We start from the raw sequence: 25,289 nt of genomic DNA, 5'->3' as shown, positions 1-25,289 counted from the left end.
TCCCCTACCAGGTATCGAACCCGTGCCCCCTGCAGTGGAAGCGTGGAGTCCTAACCACTGGACTGCCAGGGAATTCCCTATATATGCAGCTTTTATCATGGATTCCTTTTCCTCAGCCCTCCTACCCATACACACATCAACATCCCATTACCTCACCCCTGTCCCTTGAAATAAGTCATGTTAACATTCTAGTGTTTGTTCTTCCATGTTTTTCTCCGTGCTGTGCATACCCACATGTAAACACATACAACACACATAGGCACACATGCACGTATGTACACATAAATTGCACATTGGTTTTTTTACAGAAGTGGGATCATATTACACATGATTTTCTGTATCTTGCTTTTCTCACTTAACAATGTCCCATGAAAATCCCTTCAAATCATTCTTTCAGTACTTGTATAATAGTTCCAGTTCTTAACCACTATGAACAGTATTACAGTAAACATCCTTGTACATGTGTCCTCATGAACTGGTACTTTTTATTCTATGGGATAGAGTCCTAGAGTGGAATTGCCAGATCAAAGGGACCTGTACTTTGGGGACATTTTTTTAATAAAGTTAGAAAGTATAATCCCCCTATTTAGGAAAGGAACTCCTGCTTCCCATACTTTTAACACAGTCAGTGGGAACATCTTTTTTGCTGGTCGTGTTGATTTATCAACCTTGCATAGCCCTTACTCTGCTCCAGGCACTATTCTAAGCTCTTTGCAAATATTAACTTATTTGATCCTCATAACAACTTTATTAGGTGTTTACTGATGAGGGAACTGAGAGACAAAGCGTTAAGTAACTGACTCAAGGTCCACAGCAGAGCCAGACTTTGAATCCATGCATTCCAGATCCAAAGTCCACATTCTTAACCACCCTGCGAGGCTGCCTGTGAGCAGAATGATAGTTGTTTCGAATTCATATACTTTAGCATTTGCGCTTTTTTCCCAAGGTAGAAATCAGTGGACCATCTCTCAGGTAATATCTCCTCTTACTTTTACAAAAGTTACCCATCTTGGTCATCTTGCCTATCAACCACTGCAGCTTGAGCACCTTAGACTAGGAGGGGAGAGGCTTTATGTGACTGGCCCTCTGACAGATTTGAAAATGAGGACCTCAGCAGAAAGGCCATAAAAAAGGTCAAAGAAACAAGAACATAGCCAGTCTGAGGCCATTGAATAAGGGAAAGTCACCTGCATTCCTTCTTGTCCCTAGAGGGCATCATTGCCTCAAAGTAGAGCATGTAATTGTATGTTTAATGATGTGTCAGGTCATCAAGAAATAGGCATGTGACATTCTGTGAACTCAATAAAATTAACAAGGACACATTTCTAGAAACAGTTTTTAAAATCTTTAAGGAGCAAGTTTCTCTTAGTTGAAAATTTAATGGAACTCACTGTTGTAAAACAAGTAAGGTGTTACTATTTCTACCTAAATAGGCTGCAAATCCAATTGGCCTGGGCTTCTGACTGCACTGGTTTAAAAACAGAAAACCCACATGGGACAGAAAGAATCTTCAAATATGACATTTTCTTTGGAATTTAAACTTCTTACTAATTCAAATTGTAACTAACATTTTCTCTAGATTCTCTTATTTCAGAAATAGAAAATGTTTTTGTAACTTTTACAATGAGATTGTGGGATACGTGTGGACAGAATGTTGTGTGTGTCTACAGTGGTACAGCTGCTTTGGTTCCCCACCTCAGCCAAGTCGGTTAACTCGCCATCCCATGCACACATCTGGGCTTTCACGCCTCCATGCTTTGACCCATACTGTTTCCTGCCCCTGTTATTTCTTTCTCTAATCAAAACATGCATTTGAAATCCAAAGACTGTTCTTGCTATCGCAGCCAAGAAGGACATCTCCTGTCTAGCGTCCTACAGAACCTATCGTCTGTTTGCCTATTAACGAGGTAGAGCTCAGGACTCATTTTCTTTTCTTGCCTGAGCTGTTCATCTTGTATTGCACTCTCTCTTTCATGTGGTTAAGAGGTAGCATGGCAGAGCAGGTTAGGAGCAGGGACTCCAGTACCTTGGCCCTTCTTACTGGCTGTGTGTCTTAGGCAAGTTGCTTTACCTCTCTGTGCTCTGTTTTCTTGTCTGTAAAAAGGGAAGATATTTTACTCCCTCGTGGCTGTTTGCAATGATTAAATGAGTTAATATATGTAAAATATTTAGAACAATTCTTGGTGCGTAATAAGTACTATATCAGTATAAGCTATGATTATCAAGATTTTTATCATGTGCTCAAGCAGTTTCTAAGATCTTTGAGGGCAGGAACCCACTGTGTTCCTTACAAGGCCTGGCCTAGTTTTATAGATACCTGATGAATGCCTACTGATTGAATTTAAATAAGAATAAATATAAACAATTCAATGGAAAAAAGATCTGGAAGGATATATACCAACGTATTAATAGTGGTGAGTGGTTGAGATTTAAAGAATTCCTTATGAGTTCTCTTCACAAGGAAAAAATCTTTTTTTCTATTTATTTTTCTATTATTTAATTTTGGATTCACATGAGATGATGGATGTTCTCTAAACTTGCTGTGGTAATCATTTCATAATGTGTGTAAATTAAATCATGATGCTGTACACCTTAAACTTACGCAGTGCTGTATGTCAATTATATCTCAATAAAACTAGAAGGAAAAAAAGAATTCTTTATATTCTTGCTCATCTTTATTGTCTGGTTTTTCTGTAATGAATATATATTACTTTTATAATAAGAAATTATTACAAAATAATCTTTCTTTGGATAGATAAGAAAAATGAATCTGGAGATTTACATTCAGGGGCAGGATATTGGTGGAGAATTTCCCATTGCATTTTGTAGACAGAATTACATTTGTGAATACTACTCATTCTGCTCTTTAACCCTCAGTTCTTGCTGTCTCCCAACTTGATTCTCTCTTTTTAAAAATCTTGTTTTTAATGGTTGATAGAAGTGCCTGATGAAGTGTGTTTTCACTTGATGATTGCAATGATTGCAGCTGCTTTGCATTAATGATTCTTCTGGTTTATTTGTAGCTGATGGTCCTGCTCTCTGGAGTAATAGCTTTCATGGTGAACTTATCGATTTATTGGATCATTGGGAACACTTCACCAGTCACGTATCCTTTTCCTAACAACTTACAAATGTGTAGTCTTTTATATTCTCCAAAACTCTGTCACATTGATTTCCTTATTTGAGTCTCACACTTTCTATTGCATGGCCTAAACTGAGTAGAATGAGTTATTTTTAGTCTCTTACTAGAGTCTGTGGAAATTTAAAGAACTGTGAACTGGGGAAATGGGTTAGCTTTCTGTATGATAAATGCTTTTGAATTTTCTTTAAGGAATAGGTGACCTTTTCCCTTATCAGAATTAACATAGAGCACCATTCCTTGTGCATAGTGGGGTTAAATAAATATTTGTTGACTGAATAATGGGGTGGATACTTATGTTTTCCATCACTTTTCAGTTCTCGATAGTTCGATAATAATAAAGTAAAGGTGTGGTTAATCCAAATAACAGAAAATAATTTCAGACCAGTTGCTCTGACTTTTGAGCTTGTTTTTGTACTTGTCTCGCTACGGGTGTCCCTGCTTTTCTCAATGTTACTTCAAATCAGGAAGTGGAGTCATGACTTGAATGTCTGAATCAAACTCAACTGCCCATTTTTAACATTTTGCTTTTAATGAGTGAACACCGAGATGTCAACAAAGTAAAAAAGCAGCATATTTGCCCACTATCAGTAAATAACAGTGATAATAATGATAATTTTTTTTAAAAAACAATACCTGGGGACTCCCCTGGTGGCGCATTGGTTATGACTCTGCTCCCGATGCAGGGGGCCCGGGTTCGATCCTTGGTCCAGGAACTAGGTCCCACATGCCACAACTAAGAGTTTGCATGCCACAACTAAGGAGCCCACATGCCGCAACTAAGGAGCCGGCGCAACCAAATAAATAAATAATTAAAAAAAAAATTTATTTATTTAGGGCTTCCCTGGTGGCGCAGTGGTTGAGAGTCCGCCTGCCGATGCAGGGGACATGGGTTTGTGCCCCTGTCTGGGAAGATCCCACATGCCGTGGAGCGGCTGGGCCCATGAGCCATGGCCGCTGAGCCTGTGCGTCCGGAGCCTGTGCAAAAAAAAAAAAAAATTTATTTATTTAGTTAGTTATTTTTGGCTGCGTTGGGTCTTTGTTGCTGTACACGGGCTTTCTTTTTTCCAGTTGCGGCGAGCGGGGGCTCCTCTTCCTTGCAGTGCCCAGGCCTCTCATTGCGATGGCTTCTCTTGTTGCGGAGCACGGGCTCTAGGCGTGCGGGCTTCATTAGTTGTGGCACGTGGGCTCAGTAGTTGTGGCTCACGGACTCTAGAGCGCAGGCTCAGTAGTTGTGGCGCATGGGCTTAGTTGCTCTGCGGCATGTGGGATATTCCCGGACCAGGGCTCGAACCCATGTCCCCTGCATTGGCAGGCGGATTCTTAACCACTGCACCACCAGGGAAGCCCAATAAATATTTTTTAAAAATTAAAAAATAAACAACACTTAATAAATGTTTATTTTGTGTCAGGCACTGTTCCAAACATCTTGTGTGTATTAAGCATTTAGTTTTTACAGCAGCTCGAAGAGATAAATTCTATCATTTTATTCTACAGAAGAGGAAATAGAGGCACAGAGAGGTTGCATAACTTACTTGGAGTTACCCAGCTGAGAAGTGTGGTGTCCAGATTTGAGCCCAGGTAGTCTAGCCCCAGGATTTATGCACCATGCTGCTGCGTCAAGGCATCCAAGTATGCGCCCTGATTAAGAGCATCCATTCATTCAGTCAACAAATACTTATTGAATGCCCCCTATAAACTGTTCTTTGACTTAATAAATATTCACATACTGAATATCTGCTGTCTGTCAGGCACTGGAGATATAGTAGTGAACCGAAGAGACAAAAACCTTTGCTCTCACAGGCTTAAATTCTGGGGAGGAAGACAGGCTATAAACAAGAAAAATAAGAAATGGGCATATACAGGGCTAGATTGTGTTAAGTGATAAGGAGAAAAAGGTTAAGCAGGAAAGGGGATGTGAAATGTTGGGGACAGGGTTGCAGTTTTACGGAGGGTAGTTGGGAAGGCCTCAGCAAGACGGGTACTTTTGAGGAAAGACCTGAAGGGAGTGAGGTTGCTCTGTGCAGAGCAGGGTGGGTAGCGTTCCAGGCAGAGGGGACAGCAGGTGAGAGGCTGGAAGGAACAAGAAGCCTGTGTGGCTGGAGCGGGAAGAACAAAGGATGGATTCTTTGTCCCTGAAGAGTAACAGGGGGCCTGACTGAGCAGAACTTTCACACGAGGACTCCTACACCAAGTGAGAGGGGACGGCGTTGGAGTTTTGAGCAGAGAAATGCCATGATTTTCTGTCTGTTCTGATAGGATCCTTCTGGGCTACTGTGTTGAGAACAGACCCGGGGTGGGGGGGACTTTTCAACTTCAGTGCTATTGGCCTTTTTGGTCCAGTGGACAGGCCTGTCCCGTCCACTGGAGCATGTTTAGCAGCATCTCTGGCCTCTACCCACGAGACGCCAGTAGCATCCCTTTCCCCAATTATGAAAACCAAAACTGTGTCCAGACCTTGCCCAGGTGACAAAATCACCCCTGGTTGGGAAAACCACTGTACTGAAAGTGGCAAGAGAAGAAGAGAAACCATCAGGAAGCCATGGCGGTTTGGTACCAGGACAGTCGCAGTGGATATAGCGAGAAGTGATTGGGTTCTGGATATATGTTCAAGTAGAGCCAGCAGATTTTATTGGCAGACTGGATGTGGAGAATGAGAGAGGAAAGATGGTTGCCACCCGGTTTGGGCCTGAGCACCTGGCAGGGTGGAGTTGCCATGGACTGAAATAGGACAGCCCCCAGGAGGCTTGGGGGTGGGGAGGAAGACCAAGTGCTCAGTTTTGGGTAAAAAGAATCTGAGTTCAAGGTCGAGGTCTCTGTTGGAGGTATTCCGGAGAGAGTCAGTAGTGTGTAGATGTGGTTTGAAGCAGTGAGCCTGGCTGAGATTACCAAGCAAACAAGTGGAAGAAAAAGAGGTGCCCAAAGACCGAGCCCTGGGTCACCTTGGTGTTTAGAGTTTGGAGAGATGACAGGAGCCAGGCAGAAGGGGCAGAGAAGGAGTGATCAAGGTGGAAGGAAGGAGGACAGGGTGTAGAAGCCAAGTGAGGAGGAAGAGGAGTCAGCTGTGCCCAAGGCCGCTGACAGGTCAAGCTTGAGGAATGCTGGAAAGGGATGGAGGAAGGGGTGTGTTGAGGTGGAGGTTTTGACGAGAACTTCAGCGTGTCCAGGTGGAAGCTGACCGGAGCAGAGTGGAGAATTAGAGAGAGGAATTGGAGATGTCGGGTATAGATTGCATCTGTTTTGTTCTGTGTTATTTTTCTAATTTACAAAAGGATTCACTGAAGCATTTCTTTAAATTTGCCTTTCCTCTCATGTAAATATTGTTAACAGATCATGAGCACTTCAAAGCGAGGCTGAGGAGTAAGGAAATGCTGAAGTGCGGGAGCCGGTTCACTCGTAATTGAAAATGAAGCCTGCTTTATTATGGTTATAATTAACGTCCTCGGGAAGGTCCTCCATCCCGCAGGAAAATTACCCTTCTTGGGTCGGGCCAGCACAGGTACCCTGGTGACTCAGCCCGTGCTCTCCTGCTCGGAAGCAACTTCCAAGCTGCTTAGTTGGGCTCAGAACAGAGGAGGGAGCCTGGGCTTTGAGGTCCGACAGGTCCAGGTGTGCCAGCCCAGCCCCGCCGCTGCCTGTGGGCCTGCGTGACTTGTAGATCTCGGGCCTCACTCATATCACTTATGAAACGGGGGTTGTGGTACCTACGGAGTTGGGTGAGTGCTTGAGAGAATGTGTCCAGCACCTGGCAGGTGTTTATTATGCGCAAGTGCTGCTGTTGACAGCTGACCCATAGGGTGCTTCCTGGGTGCTCGAAGCCTCGCGTATATGAGCTTAGTTAATCCTCACGATGATGCTGAGGTACAGAGTGGTAGCTCTTCCTAGTACTGTGTTTGGGAAGAGTAGATGGGCACATGTCAGACGTCTGAAAAATAATAAAGTACTAATCCATATATAAAAAACTATTTAAAATACAGGAAGAGAATAATTTATAAAGGAGCCATTTGTGTGTCTTTAGTTTGTCTTTTAAATGAACAGTGATTTGGAAACACCCTAATCCAGCAGCAAGTTACTGGCAGTCTGCTCATCTCAGACATGGACTTTGGAGTTAAATAGACCCATCTATGTTTGGCCTCTGGCTGTGCTGCTTACTAACTCTGTGATCTAAGTTACTTAAAATCTTCAAGCCTCTACAGTTGTCGATGGGAGGAGTGATACCACAGTGGAGGGAAATGTGATGCTTAAATAAAATGGTGTTATATATGCACCTGGCGTAGTGCCTGGCATGTATTGGTGCTCAGTGGTGTTCCATCCCCTGTCCCCGATTCCCTCTTAAACTTAAGCGCACTGGCTGTGTTGACCTTGTGTCAGCCATCTGGCACCTTTCACGTCTCACCTTATTTGCCAAGGGAAGTTTAGAAATGGTGCCATGAAACAGCATCACAAATTGCTCTACAAAAGACCTTCTCTGTACCTTGTTCTGAATCCCTTCCCCACCCTTGTACTGCAGCCCCTTTTCTCTTCTTTGCAGAGGTCAACAAGGAGAGTTGAGGCAGTCTCCTGTCACTGATTACTTGCTAAAACCTACCTGAAGAAGCTAGGATCAAGCCAGCACTTCACTGAAGTTCCTGTTCTTTAGATGGGGTGGGAGGCGGGGCGATGGGGGCAGGGGTGGGGCCGCCGTTTAGTCTGCGTTTCGTGCACTTCTCTCCAGGCACAGGAAGCTTTTGCTTCGTGGGGTGTGTGTGTGTGTGTGTGTGTGTGTGTTTGTGTGAATATAACATCTGGCTTGTTCTTTTTTATCCTTATCCAAAAACCTCAGCTATAACATGTTTGGACACTTCAAGTTCTGCATTACTTTATTTGGGGGATATGTTTTATTTAAGGATCCATTGTCCATTAATCAGGGTCTTGGCATGTTATGTACACTATTTGGCATTCTTGCCTATACCCATATTAAACTCAGTGAACAGGAAGGAAGTAAGAGTAAATTGATGCAACGTCCTTAATTAGGTTTTCATAGAGAAAAGAAAGTCGCCTGAAGATAAAAAAAAAAGTATTAAGTGTGCAAGTTACTTTCAAAGATGAAACAAAAATTATATTGCAAAATACATTAAATGATGGTTTGAAAGAAGTTAAGCAAAGGAAATTTTATTCATAAATATGACTTTCTTGGGACTTACCTGGTGGTCCAGTGGTTGGGACTCCATGCTTCCACTGCCAAGGGTGCAGGTTTGATCCCTGGTCAGGGAACTAAGATCACACAAGCCGTGTGGCACAGCCAAAAATTTTAAAAAATTTTAAGTAAAAATAAAATAAATATGACTTTCTCTTTTACAGTACCTTTTTTAAAAAACGTAATTCTCTAAAACATGGCTCATGCTTCCTTTCAAAGATGATTCTGTGAAGTACACAGAATGTTTGGTTATATCAAATGAAGTACATGAAATTAAAGTTCTGTAATGGTGACAAAGGAATTCAGATCACTGTACTACAAACGTGTAGTGGTTTTTAAGGAAAGGCACGTAGGACTCCCCTACTTGCTCTTAGGTGGTCCCCAATGTGAGCCCAGTTATAATTTAGGCCAAAGTATTCAAGTCAGAATTTAAAGCTAGCATTTCTATTGATATTTTCGTTGTTTTAGTATAACTTCCTGCTTTTTTCATTTATAGATATGAAATAACATTTCTAGAAAGCAAAGTGTAGTAAAGGGGACCATAAGCCAAAATCCGGTTCTAAAAGTACCATTTCTCTAGTAGCAAATTGATGTAAGAAGTTAGATGTTATCAAAAAAACTACAGTTTCTGTAGGTATTTTCTTGTTTTGAGCTCTCGGTGGACTCTAGAAACTATACATGAAGTTAGAAAACAAAATAGCTCCATGTTTAAATGGCTCAAAGAAAGGACTACGGGAGGAATTGAGCAGGTTTCTTCTTATCCTGGTGACTGTTCTTCTGGCCTCTGAGCATTTCGTGTTGGTAATTTCTTAAGACTACCTTCCTGTTGTCATTCCCTACCCGCCACGTGTGAGGCATCCGCGGAGCTTTCTTTGGCACTGAAGCATTTGGAGTGAACTATGTCAGCCTTTCTAAGGGGGCTGAGGAAAATCCTTGAGCAGCAAGTCAAGGCAAATGTACTCAAAGACTAAGCAGAAGCTTGATGAAGATACGAGGAAAGATTTGAGAAGTAGAGAAACAGTCAATATTTAACGAGTTCCATGAGTTTTTTAAAGGGATAATTAAAAAAAATGTTACGGGGGGAATACATGATACTTAAGGAAATAATTGTGCCACCTATTTAATTGCAAAATCTACTTCTGCCTTCCAACTTTTGACATTTGAGAATTCAAAGCAGTTGTTGATAACCTCTCACCATAAATTGACTGAAACAGGTAATCCCTCTTGTAATAAATAATTCTTTTTCTAAACATTGTTTAGAAACTTCAGGTGAGAACACAACACTTAGGAGGACAAAGAGCCACGTGTATAAAATATGCTGTTTAGGATTATTTTTTTCCTGGCCTGTTTGAAGTGAAAAGCCTCACTGAAAATCTTATTTTGACAGAATTTCAATGTATCAGTCAATCTGTTGTGTGATTTTTATGTGTGGTTTTCTGTTTTTGTTTTAAATACATTTGGTTCTTCTCTGTTTCCAAAGATACATTTTATTGTGCTAAGAAATACAAAGCAGATTGTCTTGCCAGATGGACCTCAGGAGTTATGTTTGTCTAAGAAATGTTCTCTGTGTATGTTTAAATTAACATATAATTATTTCCCCAAAGCTGGAGAAAAGTATTTCAGAGGATTATGCGACTTCTGTGCACTAACAGCTGAGTCGATTTGTGCCATGTACAAATTCTTCTTAACTGTAAATACAACTTGGGGAGGGGATTTATAATAAATGTTGGGGGAGAGTTATAGTAAATGACTGATGTCAATAAGAATGCAAGGAAGGTTGGAACAAGACAGCATGGGAGGGTACGTATTTATAAGTGAATAAAATATGTACTCCTGGAACTAGAGTCTGATAAACAGTTTTTGCCCTGAAGACCATCTTCCCATTGAAAAGGAAATTCCTGGGGGAAAAATGTACCAGACCATAAGGACCAACCATAGAGACAAACCAGAAATGCAGTGCTATGGAAGAAAGCATGCTGGCTGTCCTTTTGTTACGGATGTAACTGCATTTGTTTTTTATTGTATGTTCGATGACTGGACTTCAGCTGTTATCTGTTATAAATAAAGAGAACCTGATGTTTTTACTTTCAAGTCGCATGTTAGGACCGGCAGAAGAAGGATGGCATCTGTGTATATGCAGGGGTAACAGTGGCCTGTCCAGCCCCCAAATATGCAGCATCTAATGAAACAAAATCCTCATCTCCCTTTTAAAATAACATAACGGAGAAATCTTTTTCTATGAAATGAAGCAAGCTTTTTCCTGTTGCATTTTTAAAAATACTTTTTAAATCTTGCTAGTTTCAAATCAGTGGTCATCTTTTCTAAAAAAATCTACTTAAAAGCGACAGCACTAATCGACACTCCACATTGACCCCATCGGTGAGTAGTTGTTGGGTGAATGAATATGCAGAATGGCCAAAGGAGAAAGTCTGATTAAACGAATGAAGACCAGATTTATTAGATAGATTCTGTTTTGCATTTCTGTTTCCAAACTTGAACTGGATTATACTTGCTAACATCAGGAATACAATGATCATTTCATTCATTCAACAAGTTTTATTGAACATATATTTTGTGCCAAATACTGTGCTAGACACTGTGCAAAGACACTCCTGTGTCCCCTGTGATCTTAAGAAACATTGGTCTAGCAGAAAAGATAGACATTAATTAAATTAAAATGTGAGTTTATTAGTACAAACTCAAATAGTAAAAGGAACGTGGTTCTCTGGAGCATGTAACAAAAGAATCTGGCCTAGGATTGGCTGTCAGCAAAGGCGTCCACGAGGAAAGAACAACTCAACTGAAATCTGATGGGCATATAGAAGTTAGCTAAGCAAAGAGGGGGATTGCATTCTGATAAAAGGGAATAGCACATACAAAGGCCCATTGGTTGGAGAAGTTTATGATGAGTTTAAAGAACTGCAAAAAGGATGGAGCATAGCGGCTACATTTAGGGAAGGAGAGATGTGGTATGACACGAGACTGGAAAGGAAGGCCAGGCTCGGACCATAGAATACCTTGTAGACATTGCTAGGCATCCAGTAAGAGCAAGAAGAGAGTGTTCTGAACGTCATCACGGTCGACCCGTTTGTTTTGAAACAGTTGGAAGAGAACCAGAGAGATGCTAGGAGACGTGATAGCTTGAAGGGGTGGTGGTGAGATGACGAAGCGGGTAGATCAAGAGGATTTAGTAGACGGGATCAAGTAGACTTGAGATGGATTGGAAATGGAGGGCATGGGAGGGGATGAAGTCAAGAATCACACGTGTTTGATTTGGGCAGCTCGATAGAGGATGGTGCCACTCTCTCAGGTAGGAAACGTGAGAAGACGGTTGGGGTGGGGAGGGTGGAGCCCGAGTTCCTACGTAGCCATCTCGATTTTGAGGCATCTTTGAGAAATCCAATTATTAATCAAGTAATCAAATACACAAGTCTAGAAGTCAGGAGTGTTTTCTTTTTAATTGAGGTATAGTTGATTTACAATATTAGTTTCAGGTTTACAGCTTGGTGATTCAGTATTTTTACAGATTATATTCCATTAAAAGTTATTACAAGGTTATAGCTATAATTCCCTGTGCTATACAATATACCCTTGTTGCTTGTCTATTTTATACATAGTAGTTTCTTTCTTTTAATCCCATACCCCTAAGGAGCTCCTCCCCGCTTCCCTCTCCCCACTGGTAAACACTAGTTTGTTTTCTATATCCGTGAGTCTGTTTCTGTTTTGCTATATACATTCTTTTTTTTTCTGACTTATTTCACTAAGCATAATATTCTCTAGGTCCATCCACATTGCTACAAATGGCAGAATTTCATTCTTTTTTATGGCTGAGTAATATTCCATTTTCTGTATGTCTCTGTGTGTGTGTGTTTGTGTGTGTGTGTGTGTGTGTGTGTGTGTATACACACGCACCACATCTTTATCCATTCATCTGTTGATGGACACTTAGGTTGCTTCCATATCTTGGCTACTGTAAATAGTACTACTATGAACATTGGGATTTGTGGATCTTTTCAAATTAGAGTTTTCATTTTTTTCTGGATATGTACCCAGGCGTGGAATTGCTGGATCCTATGGGAGTTCTATTTTTAGTTTTTTGAGGAACCATACTGTTTTCTATAATGGCTGCACCAACTTACAGTCCCATCAACAGTGCACAAGGGTTCCCTTTTCTTCACACCCTCACCAATACTTGTTATTTGTAGACTTTTCAATGATGGTTATTCTGACAGGTGTGAGGTGATATCTCATTGTTGTTTTGATTTGCGTCTCTCTAATAATTAGCAATATTGAACATCTTTTCATGTGCCTATTAGCCATCTGTATGTCTTCTTGGGGACAGGAGAGTTTTGGTTGCAGTGGAGATAAACGGGTAGTTACTGGAGTATGCCTGATGAGGACGAAAGCATAGACCAGGATGAGCTTACCTAGGAAGACAGTATAATGCAAAAAGTCTACAACTGAGCCTTCAGGAACTCCAGCATTTACTGGCAGTGGTAGGTAATTCTGCAAAGGAAACTGAAAAGGAAGAGTCAAAGAGGTAGGAGGAAAACAAGGATGATGATATAATGGGAGAGAGGATGGCCAAAGGTGACGGTTTTGTTGAGAGGTCAGGGTAGACATGCACAGAAAAATAACCACTGTATTTATTGACAGTTTACTGTGGACCTTAGTAAGGCTGTTTCAGTGGCGTGATGGAGGCAAAAAGTGGGTTGGAGAAAGCTGAGTGGTCAGTGTGTGAGAGTTAAGGAAATGGATCCCAGGGTATAGACAATTCTGTTGCTATTGCAGAACTGCAATATTTCAAGCAATATTGAATGTTGCTTGACATGAATGGGGGCTTTTTGTGTGTGAGTCTACGACTTTTTTCATAATGCTAATTTATTATTATAGGATTAAAATTGTAAAGCACCAAATATCCCTGCGTAACCCTGGAGGAAGTGCACATACTTCTGTAACAGTGATGATCTTTTACTCTGAAAAGGAGTTTTGTTTTTGGCTCCTGAACATACTTGAAATGTGGGTTGCTATTAATAAAATCAACAGTTAACTTTTGCGAACCACCAGCATACTTTGAAAAAAACAATCTTGCAAGCCCACTAACGGGTGATTAGTTACGCATTTTCTTGTCTCTGTCACTGCTGAGGTTAACAGAAAGAAGCCTGCCAAGAGAAAGGCCAGTCTGTTTGGGAGCAGGGCTGGCTTAGACATCAGGATCGTGGCTTCCAGTCCAGACTCTGCCTTTTTGACCCGGGTGGCCTTTGGCTTTGGGCAACTCCCTTGCCTCTTAGGTCTCAGTTTGTTCATTTATAAAATGAGGGTTTGGATCCAAGTGATTTCCAAGGGACCCTCCATCTTCAAAATCCCCTGATTCTGCTTTTTCAGATTAGAATTGTAATTTCTCATTCACTTACATTGAGAGCATATTAGATTAAATTAATGAGAAAGGTTTTGTTTGGTCCTTATGTGAACTGTTTTCTTGTTCATATGCACTTCATTACTCATATATTGTTTTTTAAAAGTCTATACAAAACATTAATTTTCATATTTGTTGTATTAGAAGACATGATTTCATTTGATTTATCCAGTCTGCTTTACACTTCACATGAAATCACTAGGAGGTGAATTATTGCCAATTCAACTGATTATTTATGGGTATTTGGAGGATGTTTTTTGCTATACTGTTTTTAATTTGGCAAACAGCACATCGCCCAAAGCATAGTAATTCACATTTTTCTATTTAACTAAAAATATCTCATAAATACTAGGTATACCACAAGAACAAGCCTGCATATTTATTTAACCAACCAGGACTACGCCTTTTTTAAAAAGAACTTTATCGGAATTCCCTGGCAGTCTAGTGGTTAGGACTCCATGCTTCCACTGCAGGGGACACGGGTTCGATCCCTGGTCAGGGAACAAAAACGGGAATAGGTATTTGGTTAGGAAATACCAATACCACAATTACCACACAGCACGGTCAAAAAAAATTTTTTTAATAAATAAATAGGACTTTATTTTTTAAGAGCAGTTTTAGATTCATATTCACTTCTAAATTTTGAATTTTTTTGTTACCTACATGAGATTATTTTCCCTTTTAAAATCAAACGATCTGTATCAACCAAATGTCTTCATTTTTTTCCTGTTTGTTCTTACACTCCCTGCAAAAAGTCAGTTTCCTGTTTTCTCAATTCCTGTTTTCTCAGTTTAAAATTAGAGACAGCAGTTCCGTGCAGGAGAGTGATGGGTGGGCCTTAACCCAAGAGATGGGAGGCTCGAAATCAGCTAGTCTGTTGAGATCTCCTGGGATATCCAGAACTGCAGTTTACCACAGGAATGAGCAGACTCTCCAGGTTTTTCTCTGCCTGGAGTTTGGAAGCAAGACTAACCTTGGGACTGGAGTTCTTAGAGAATTATGGAGTGACGCCTTGGCCATATTTGTTAGAAACAGAATGCTTTATACAATTTACCAAAACATTATACGGAGAAAAATAGGCAAAAATGCTATGGAAGACACAGTTGGTTTCCTAGCCAAATACCTATCCCTGTTTTTGTTCACCTACCCTCTAGAGGCTAGACATGCTAAATTCTCTTATTACCATGTTGCCACATCCACAGAACGTGGATATCTAGAATTGTGCTGATTGGTAAAGGAGCGGTGAAGGAACCTGATCCAGAAGTGCTGAGCTGCTTAAGCAATGTCATCAGCTGCCTATCTCCAGTCTTCTTATTCTAGATGGAAATAAACCCTGATTTGTTTAAGCCACTTTTAATTGATACTTGCAGCTAAAAGTATGCCAGTGAACTTTTGAGGGTAAAAAGGGGTAAAAATGGAGGACTTGATCTATCTGATAGATTTTACAATCCAGGAAGCAATAAGTAAACGTTAACTGGTTAAAAGTGAATATAGGCTAGTGGCTAGCCTGACGCCAGCCATCCTTGCATTCCATAGAGCACCAAACCCCAGCAAGTGAGGTGGATGGAAGAGAGGGAATGATCTGACGGACCTGGGGACTCACGAATGGGGTCCAAACATGGGGCTATTGCTGGCTTGGGGTGAGTGAACCAGTTCCAACCAGGAACAAACTTTCCAACCAAGTGGGAGGTGGCCAACCTTGCCCTCCACCATCCTCTTTGTGTTCCCTGACTGTGGTCATCCCCAATTACCCAATGCTCCCCCTGCCCCAGCAACCTTACACCTCTTCAGTCACTACCTCATCCCCACTACTTCCTGCAGTTCTTCAAGTTGAGTTGGTGGATGAAGGAAGCAGTATCACCAATGACTACAAGGTCATGCCTAGGTCTTGGAGCCAGGCATCAATTTGAAGGTTCTACAGATATTCAATAAGAGGACCTAGGAAAAACTCACTCTGATAATGGTCCAGGACCTCCATAAAACCATAGGAAGAGGGAGCTTCACTAGAGGGTCTCCCAGTGCCCACACACAGGGCTATGGACATTGGTGAGAACCTCTGTGCTGAAAGGAAATGTCTGCTTATTATCGCAGAATGATTGTCATGGAGAATTCAGCCAAACAGAGGACCATTCTTCTGTAATCAAAGAACATCTTGAGGACATGCAGCGCTTGTACTCAAACAGCATTCCTCACAGGGGTGTCAAGCCTGCGAATTTCTTACACCTCGAAAAAGCTCAATGCTGTTCTGAAACTCAGGGATTTTGCCAAGGAAACTATGAGCTAAAACTTCTGTCCACTTTTCCCCTGACACAGCACTGTGTGGCTCTGGAGAAGTATGGCCTCTCATCATGGGTTCTTGAATGTTGTCATGTTTATCTCCATTCTAACCCAACCTTGGTCTCCCCCTTTTTCCCGGCGTGAAGATGCACATCCAAGTGGGACAGTCTGAATTTCCCTGCCCTAAGGGGTCAGAGAAATCAGGAAGTCAAGATGAACATCTAGAACCTGCTAGAAAGGAAGTTCACTCAAAGAATGACCATCGCAGGGTTTATGAACTACTCCTGGATCATGCGGGCCATAAAAGTCCTCTAGGCCAGTGTCATTCAAGGGATGGTCTGTGGACCAGTGCCAGCCCATGAGCAGTTTGTTACCTGTTCAAACAAAGTAAGTACAGAAATTGAGAATAAGTGTTGAGAAACTTCTATAGCAGTTTGGTACTGCTATGATAGCCAGGCATTTGATTTTGTCTTTTACAAAAGTATCACTCTGCAATGGACTGAAAGTAAAAAGCTGGTCTTCAAACAGTTCGTGCAGGATTGCCTCCAACCATGTGGGGAGAATACGAAGGAGATGGCCGGAGTTTGGGCCATGAGGTGAGTTGGTTATGAGGAGCTTTGTGATTAAAGCCTGGCCTCCTCTCGGTTACTTGGCTTACCGCAGGTCTTCTCTTAGGGGCTTTGAATTCCCACACCTCCCCTGCCCACTAGAGTCTTGGAGTTTAGTGGAGGGACAAGAAGAGCATGTGTGGTGGAAAGTTTGGAGCATCTCATACACAACTCGTTAGTCTGATGACCTCTTCAGCATCTCCGCCGGGCAGTCCAATAGATATCTCAAACCGACACACCCGAAACCAGACTGATCTTCCCCCACCCCAAACCCACTCCTCCTGCAACATTCCCTTACCGTTTGCTCGGATGAAAAATCTCAGTCATTCTTGACATTTCTCTTTTTCTTACCTTCTTGCCCAGTCTGGCAGGCTGGTTGGCTCTACCTTCCCAACAGATCCAGAATCCAACCTCTTCATCCGTTTCCACTTATATTGCAATGGCCTCCTAAAGGATCTCCCCACTTTTACCCTAACTCTCCACAGTTCACAATACAGCAGCCAGAGAGGTCCTGTCGTGTCACCCCTTTGCTTGAAACCCAGCAGTGATGCCCCCATTTTACTCAAAAATCCAAATCCAAGGAGTGGCCTCAGGGCTATGTAGCGTATGACCTCATCTCCTCTCACCCTTCAGCCCCTCCTCTGCCCCCCGCCATTGGCCCTCACGCTCTGTCCCTGCACGCTGCAGGCGTGCTCACAGCTTGGGGTGTTTGCTCCAGCTCTGCCTGGGAAGCTCTTTCTTTGTTGTCTGTGTGGCTAACTCACTTCCTTCTAGTCTTTCCTCAAAACCTCACGTTTTCCATGAGGCCTGCCTCACCCTCACTCCCAGCAATGTGGACTCTCCTTACCCTGCCCTATACTTTTTTCTTTTTTCCATAGAACTTGTAACTTTATACTGTACCATTTTAACATAGTCATATATTTATGGTTTACTGTCCGTCCCCACACCAGAGTGTAAGCTTCACAAAGATAGGGATCTGTTTTATTCATTGATATATACAAATGCAGGCACTTAAATACTTGACAGATGAATGAATGCATTTCCCTACAGCAGCTTTTATTAATTCCCTGAAGAATTCCCCCTAAACCTCAATGTTACTTTAGAGGAAGGAAAGCGGAGAGAGAGAGAGAGAAGGAGGAATAAAAGAGCTATCCCTAAAATCCAAGGTTGAATTATCCACTAAAAACTACAGGAGCTGCCTGTGCTCTGCCTCACCCTCCCGGTCTCCCTGTCTTTCATTGCTCCTGTATTCCATTCTCCCATTCAGGAAGGGCCAGAAACGCAGAGGTGACAGGTGAAGGATGAGGACTCATCATCCTTTGACAAACTTCTGGACTTCACGTAGGCAAAGCAGGAGAGTGCATGAGGGGCTAAATCTATTTCTCCACTTTCAAAAAGTACATGTGTGCCAGAAGTTACTGGGTTTTTTTCCATCAGAGCAGGAGTTTGGAACAAGGCATCCAGATCCTCCCTTGCATCTCTTCAACAGAAAGTTGGAGAAGAGGGGGGAAAAAAAAGCAAAGAAAAAGTGTAACAGAGAGAAAGCAATCATGAACAACATAACAAGCAATAATAAAATTAAAAGGATAATCGAGATTTTTAACACACCTCTGTCAGAAGCGGATAGAGCAAGTGGCCTGAGAGTAAAGTTGTCTAATAGGTTTCATGAGGACCCTTTTCTCAACAAGCAGAGGACACACATTCTTTTCAAGTGCTTGTGGAACCTTTACCTTTAACAGTAAAGATTAACAGAGATGGTATTATAAATGGTTGGTAGGTTGAAGAGTTTTTTGTTTTGTGTGCATTTATTAAAATAATAAAAACAGGGAATTCCCTGGCGGCCCAGTGGTTCAATCCCTGGTCAGGGAACCAAGATCCCACAAGCCGGGTTGCATGGCCTAAAAATAAATAAACAAACAAAAACAAACAAACAATTTAAGCCATCTTTTATTGTTTTGGGATACTTAATGCTGAGAATGGACTAGAATCTTTTTTTATATATTTATTTTATTTATTTGGTTGCCCCAGGTCTTAGTTGCGGCTCATAGGCTCCTTAGTTGCGGCATGTGGGCTCGTTAGTTGTTGGCAGGCAGGCTCCGTAGTTGCACTCGTGGGCTCCTTAGTTGTGCCGTGTGAACTCTTAGTTGTGGCATGCATGTGGAATCTAGTTACCTAACCAGGGATCTAGTTCCCTAACCAGGCCCCCTGCATTGGGAGCACAGTCTTTTTTTTTTTTTTTTTTTACATCTTTATTGGAGTATAATTGCTTTACAATGATGTGTTAGCTTTCTGCTTTATAACAAAGTGATTCAGTTATACATATACATATGTTCCCATATCTCTTCCCTCTTGCGTCTCCCTCCCTCCCACCCTCCCTATCCCACCCCTCCAGGCGATCACAAAGCACCGAGCTGATCTCCCTGTGCTATGCGGCTGCTTCCCACTAGCTATCTACCTTACGTTTGGTAGTGTATATCTGTCCATGCCTCTCTCTCGCTTTGTCACAGCTCACCCTTCCCCCTCCCCATATCCTCAAGTCCATTCTCTAGTAGGTCTGTGTCTTTATTCCTGTCTTGCCGCTAGGTTCTTCATGACATTTTTTTTCCTTAAATTCCATATTTATGTGTTAGCATACGGTATTTGTCTTTCTCTTTCTGACTTACTTCACTCTGTATGACAGACTAGATCTATCTACCTCATTACAAATAGCTCAATTTCGTTTCTTTTTGTGGCTGAGTAATATTCCATTGTATATATGTGCCACATCTTCTTTATCCATTCATCTGTCGATGGACACTTAGTTTGCTTCCATGTCCTGGCTATTGTAAATAGAGCTGCAATGAACATTGTGGTACATGACTCTTTTTGAATTATGGTTTTCTCAGGGTATATGCCCAGTAGTGGGATTGCTGAGTCATATGGTAGTTCTATTGGTAGTTTTTTAAGGAACCTCCATACTGTTCTCCACAGTGGCTGTACCAATTCCCATTCCCACCAGCAGTGCAAGAGTGTTCCCTTTTCTCCACACCCTCTCCAACATTTATTGTTTCTAGATTTTTTGATGATGGCCATTCTGACTGGTGTGAGATGATATCTCATTGTAGTTTTGATTTGCATTTCTCTAATGATTAATGATGTTGAGCATTCTTTCATGTGTTTGTTGGCAACCTGTATATCTTCTTTGGAGAAATGTCTATTTAGGTCTTCTGCCCATTTTTGGATTGGGTTGTTTGTTTTTCTGTTATTGAGCTGCATGAGCTGCTTATAAATTTTGGAGATTAATCCTTTGTCAGTTGCTTCATTTGCAAATATTTTCTCCCATTCTGAGGGTTGTCTTTTGGTCTTGTTTATGGTTTCCTTTGCTGTGCAAAAGCTTTTAAGTTTCATTAGGGCCCATTTGTTTATTTTTTTTTATTTCCATTTTCTAGGAGGTGGGTCAAAAAGGATCTTGCTGTGATTTATGTCATAGAGTGTTCTGCCTATGTTTTCCTCTAAGAGTTTGAGAGTTTCTGGCCTTACATTTAGGTCTTTCATCCATTTTGAGCTTATTTTTGTGTATGGTGTTAGGGAGTGATCTAATCTCATACTTTTACATGTACCTGTCCAGTTTTCCCAGCACCACTTATTGAAGAGGCTGTCCTTTCTCCACTGTACATTCCTGCCTCCTTTATCAAAGATAAGGTGACCATGTGTGCGTGGGTTTATCTCGGAAGCACAGAGTCTTAACCACTGTGCCACCAGGGAAGTCCCCCTGGACTGGAATCTTGAATGATCAGATTTCAAGGTACAGGTGTTGAACCAGGTGATCTTGTGGCTTCAAGGAGGCTTTGGAAGTCACTACAGGTGAGATTAGAAGTCTTAGGAGTGGACTCTCTGACCCAAGATATGTGTCTGGAACCAGAAAAGATGTAAGCAAAGCATGAGGAAAACAGCTCAGGAGGAGGGAAATGGTGAAGCCATTCTCAGAACTTCTCAGGAAGATTAAAAGAATGAATACATACATACATACATGTGATTAATAAATAAATAGGGGTTGCTGCTAAACATGGAGTGACCAAGAGGGACATTTTGGGCCACTTCTCTGGCCCCAATTTCTAATATTATTCCTAATGTGGAACAGCTGGTTGTCCTAGATCTGTTACTCCTTCTATTTAAATTAGTTCTAAAATTTTATTTTAAAATCTCAATGCATAATTTCTAAAATTTTAAATAAAATTAAAAATGTTCCATATGCTTTTCCGGGAGCCTTCTTTTCTAATTGGAAGAGTTTTCTCCATGACACTTGAGGTTGAAGGAATGCAGTTTGCTGCCCTCAGCCTATGAAAATGAGACTTGTTTTCTCCAGCATCTGCCTCATAGGGCACTGATTCAGGCTCAACAACCTCAGACTCTGGGCTAACCCAGAATGCATGCACAGTCACAACATGGACGACGGGAGAAAGTCTTGTTTAAACTCTGGTTGTGGCCAGTGTCTTTGGGGAAGAAAAATGCAAGTTGAGTTTATTAAGAGGATTATTTTTAAAAGTTTAAGGTTTGTGATTGCACTCTAAATGTAAGTCACTTTTTAAAAAATTCACTTTTATTGGAGTATAGTTGATTTACAACGTTGTGTTAGTTTCTGCTGTACAGCAAAGCGAATCAGTTATACATCTACTTAAGTCACTTTTGGAATGAATACAACGATGTATGTGACACAGGGATGAAAAATTAATTGTCATTCTTATTGTGAATCTGACGAAGTGTTCATAATTAGGGATACCTGTGGTATTGACACTTGCCCATTAATTCAGGATGTTCTCGTCTTGAGAATTCTCTGGGCAAGCAAGGATTCTCTATTAAAGGAAGAAAAGCAAGATCCTTTAAAGTAGTATTAGTGTGAGTAGAATCTCATTTTGCTGGATAAAACCATTACAGTTACAGTTATAAGAGGATTGTCTGAACATTTTGGCATGTAGCCCGTAACCGCTCTGCTTTGCTAATAATAAGCAATACTGCTTGCAGAAATGTTTCTTTAACTAATGCATTTCCTAAGTGGTTTCCTGTTGACTTCTCTTTTTCTTCCTTGCCCCTAGCTTCGAATATTCAGCAAACCTCAATCCTGACCTCTACTCTTTCTTTATTCTCTTAGAAGCTCCTTGAGAGGAGCTTCCCTGGTGGCTCAGTGGTTAAGCATCCACCTGCCAATGCAGGGGACACGGGTTCGAGCCCTGGTCTGGGAACTAAGCCCGTGCACCACAACTACTGAGCCTGTGCCTTAGAACCCGCAAGCCACAACTACTGAAGCCCGCACGCCTAGAGCCTGTGCTCCGCGACAAGAGAAGCCACCGCAATGAGAAGCCCGCGCACCGCAACAAAGAGTAGCCCCCGCTCGCCACAACTAGAGAAAGCCCGCATGCAGCAACCAAGACCCAACACAGACAAAAATAAAAGAATTTAAAAATAAATTTAAAAAAACAAAAAGGAAGCTCCTTGAGAGCAGAAAACTTGTCTGTCAGCCAGTGGGTAAACCAGTGTCAGATACTTATTAGACATTATCTTTCACTATCACTTCTAAGCTGGTAATTCTCAAAACCACATCTTTAGTTCCGTGTTCCTGTCCATGATATATTGTTGTTCTTTCCACTGAAAATTATGTCCATGAAAAAAGCACTTTACTCCAGCTCATAACTCAATCAGGAGTGAGTTCTTCCTGAAAATAACCAATGTACATACTTCAGTGTACAGCCAGAGTGTTTTATGTGTACTTCCCATTTTATCATACAGAATCCTGAAAAGTCACGTACTCAAGGGTAATGACTAAATAAAATAAATAATTTTGACTGCTTCTTCGAGGACATTCTTAAGTGACTTGTAAGTGAAACTGGCTTTTTTTTTTCCTGTGAGTACACGGAGGTGAAGAAGAATATAATGACTGCTAGTAAAGCTGGTGCCGCGGCCTTGACTTCATGCCAAGGGGCCAACAGTTTTACCCACCATTGCCTTTGCACCATCAGGGCAGAAGTCAACACGGTGAAAAAGCAAAGGAAGTCTTACTATTATTATGAAGAGACTTTTGACCTTACAAGACCCTTCCAGGGGGTCCATGGACCATACTTTGAGAACCACTGCCCGAGGCCTTCAGGATGTCATGGCAAACAAGACAACAACATCACTGCCCCTGTGGAGCTTAAGTTCCAGTGATGGAAGACGATCGACAAGTAGAGAAGTAAACAGGGGTGACTTCAGAGCATGATCGACTCTGTGAAGAGCATAAACAAGGAGAATGTAGGGGACTTCCCTGGTGGTCCAGTGGTTAGGACTCTGCGCTTCCACTGCAGGGGAGCACGGGTTCAATCCCTTGTTGGGAAACTAAGATCCCTCATGCTGTGCAGTACAGCCAAATTAAAAAAAAAAAAAAGGAGAATGTGATAGTCTCGAGGGATAGAGGAGGGGCTGCTTTTAAGAAGGCCCCTCTGAGGAGGTGACATCTGAGCCCAGAACTCAAGGATGAAAGGGGGTCTGCCATGCACAAGACTGGGGAAGAGGTTTCTAAGATGATACAGCAAGGGCCAAAGTTCTGAGGCAGGAGAGAGCTTAGCATTTGAGAGAGACAAGAAAGAAGGCAGTCAGGACTGGATAACAGCACTATTTTCTATGGCCCCTAAAATTCCTTTAGGGGGGATTCCCATGTTATTTTCATAAACAATAATAACAGTATATGTATTAACTTATTTAATCCTTGCAATAATCCTGTTATCCCCATTCTATAGATGAGGAAACTGAGGCACGCAGAGAATGGGAGAGTTGGTGTCAGAGCTAGAACACCAGGCAGTATGGCCATGGAACCTATACTTGTAATCTTTAGAGCCTCTTTTTTAGAAAACAATCACTCAATAGGTAAAACTTTCTTGTTAGTGCACATAAATGCATAGTGTGTGTGTGTGTGTGTGTGTAGTATATCTGATGTATCCCTCTTTACTTTGGGTCTGGAGAACTAGAAGCTATCAAGTCACAGACAGGAATCTATCATTTGAGGAAGGAACAGTAGCCATCAGCTCAGTGAAAGGAGTTTCTCTGAACAATTCTCCTAAAAATTTCTCTCTCGGACTTCCCCGATGACGCAGTGGTTAAGAATCCTCCTGCCAATGCAGAGGACACGGGTTCGAGCCCTGGTCCGGGAAGATCCCACATGCCGCGGAGCAACTAAGCCCATGCGCCACAACTACTGAGCCTCCACTCTAGAGCCTGCGAGCCACAATTACCGAGCCCGCGCGCCTAGAGAGCCCGTGCTCCGCGACAAGAGAAGCCACCGCAATGAGAAGCCCACACACCGCAAGGAAGAGCAGCCCCTGCTCACCGCAACTAGAGAGAGCCGGTGCCCAGCAACAAAGTCCCAACGCAGCCAAAAATAAATTTATTAAAAAAATTTTTTTCTCTCTCAATGTGAGCAGTCCGAGATACATTGATTCTTTATGAAGCTTTTGTTTTATTCTAAATGCGATATAGACAAAGAGCAGTGAGCTTTGAAGCTGAGCAGTCTACTCAGCACAAGTTCCTCTGTGCAGATTGGTTGTTGAGTGACTAGTCTAACCTCCGTGGTGGTCTGATAGGGAGGTTACAAAAGGATGGTGTCCTACTGCCAAATCTATGCAGAGAAGCAGGAAGGTTGTAATTCCCTTCCTAGGAGCAAACCTGGCCTGAGATACCCCTCCACTCCCTCACCTCCACCCCAGCCCTCAGTAAGGGGACCTAACTGTCAGCTTTGATGGGAAAGGGCAACCTTCCTGGAAACAAGGGCAGTGAGACCACCCATGGCTGACCCATGGCATCTCTCTAATCCTCTCTTTGTGGAATCTTCTCTGCTTTGCTTCTTCTCAGTTCATCGCCACCCCAATCTGCAGGCACTGGGCGAAGGGTGGAACCTGGCTCCAAAAGTCGCTGTCACTTGAAATCAGACTTACTCCCTGGTTGTGGGCACTCTGTCCTCTGGATTGCAACAGAACCGTGTTTCTTATAAGAGGCCAACCCCAGTCCAGGGTTTCACCATCTGTACCTTAGCCTGAATAGTAGACTCTGGCTTCAACTCACCAAGGAGCCCTGCTCTGGGCTTCTGGAAATTATGTGACTAAATCAACGTGTGACACTGTGCCTAGTCTCTCCTGACAATAAAGAAAATACAATATGTGCTTGATTAATTTTCTACCTCTGACTTTTGTAATATGTAGACTATAAGCTCCACGAGGGCAAGGTCTTGTCTGTTTCTGCTCACTTTTGTACCCCCAGCCCTGGCACAATGCCTGGCACGCCCTGTTCATTGATTATTCATTTAATGACTGAATGACTAAATGAGCGGTTTCACCAGACACATGGAAATAGACATTTGAATGTAGTAGAAGATTTATTCATCCACTTGGTCTTTTATTCACTATTCCACAAATATTTATTGAGCACTGATTATGGCAGACACTCTGTTAGATGCTAGGAATGCAAAATCCATGGGTGAAGCAATCCAACCAAGGGGACTTTCCCAACTAGGCAGACTCAAAGAAATCGTCCTTTATTCAGTGGGTAGCGTGAGTCAAGAGTCCTTTGCATGCAGCACACTGTGCAGAGCTGTCAGTCTAAAGGCCAGAGAACATAGCCCTATGCAAAATACTAAACTGTGTGCAGTGACACATATATGAAGAAGAAAAT

At 42.0% G+C, this 25,289-nt stretch overlaps 1 protein-coding gene across 2 annotated transcripts in view; it reads left to right on the top strand.

The window, feature by feature from the left end:
• Positions 1-24,751, top strand: part of SLC35E3 (solute carrier family 35 member E3) — a 31,354-nt gene extending 6,603 nt beyond the window's left edge. The window contains exons 4-5 of one of the 2 annotated variants that reach the window (XM_079936625.1): positions 3,024-3,106; positions 7,962-10,384. In XM_079936625.1, coding sequence (XP_079792751.1) covers positions 3,024-3,106; positions 7,962-8,148 — 270 coding nt within the window. In that variant the 3' untranslated portion in view covers positions 8,149-10,384. Of the gene's footprint in view, positions 1-3,023; positions 3,107-7,961; positions 10,385-24,473 lie in introns of those variants that run through there. The other variant, XM_079936626.1, reaches the window with a different exon arrangement.
• Positions 24,752-25,289: the final 538 nt, after the last annotated feature.

Source organism: Stenella coeruleoalba, assembly GCF_951394435.1.
Source record: "Stenella coeruleoalba genome assembly, chromosome: 11".
NCBI classification, from domain to species: domain Eukaryota; kingdom Metazoa; phylum Chordata; class Mammalia; order Artiodactyla; family Delphinidae; genus Stenella; species Stenella coeruleoalba.
Note: the sequence above shows the minus strand (reverse complement) of the source record. Positions and strands in the feature narration are given on the sequence as shown.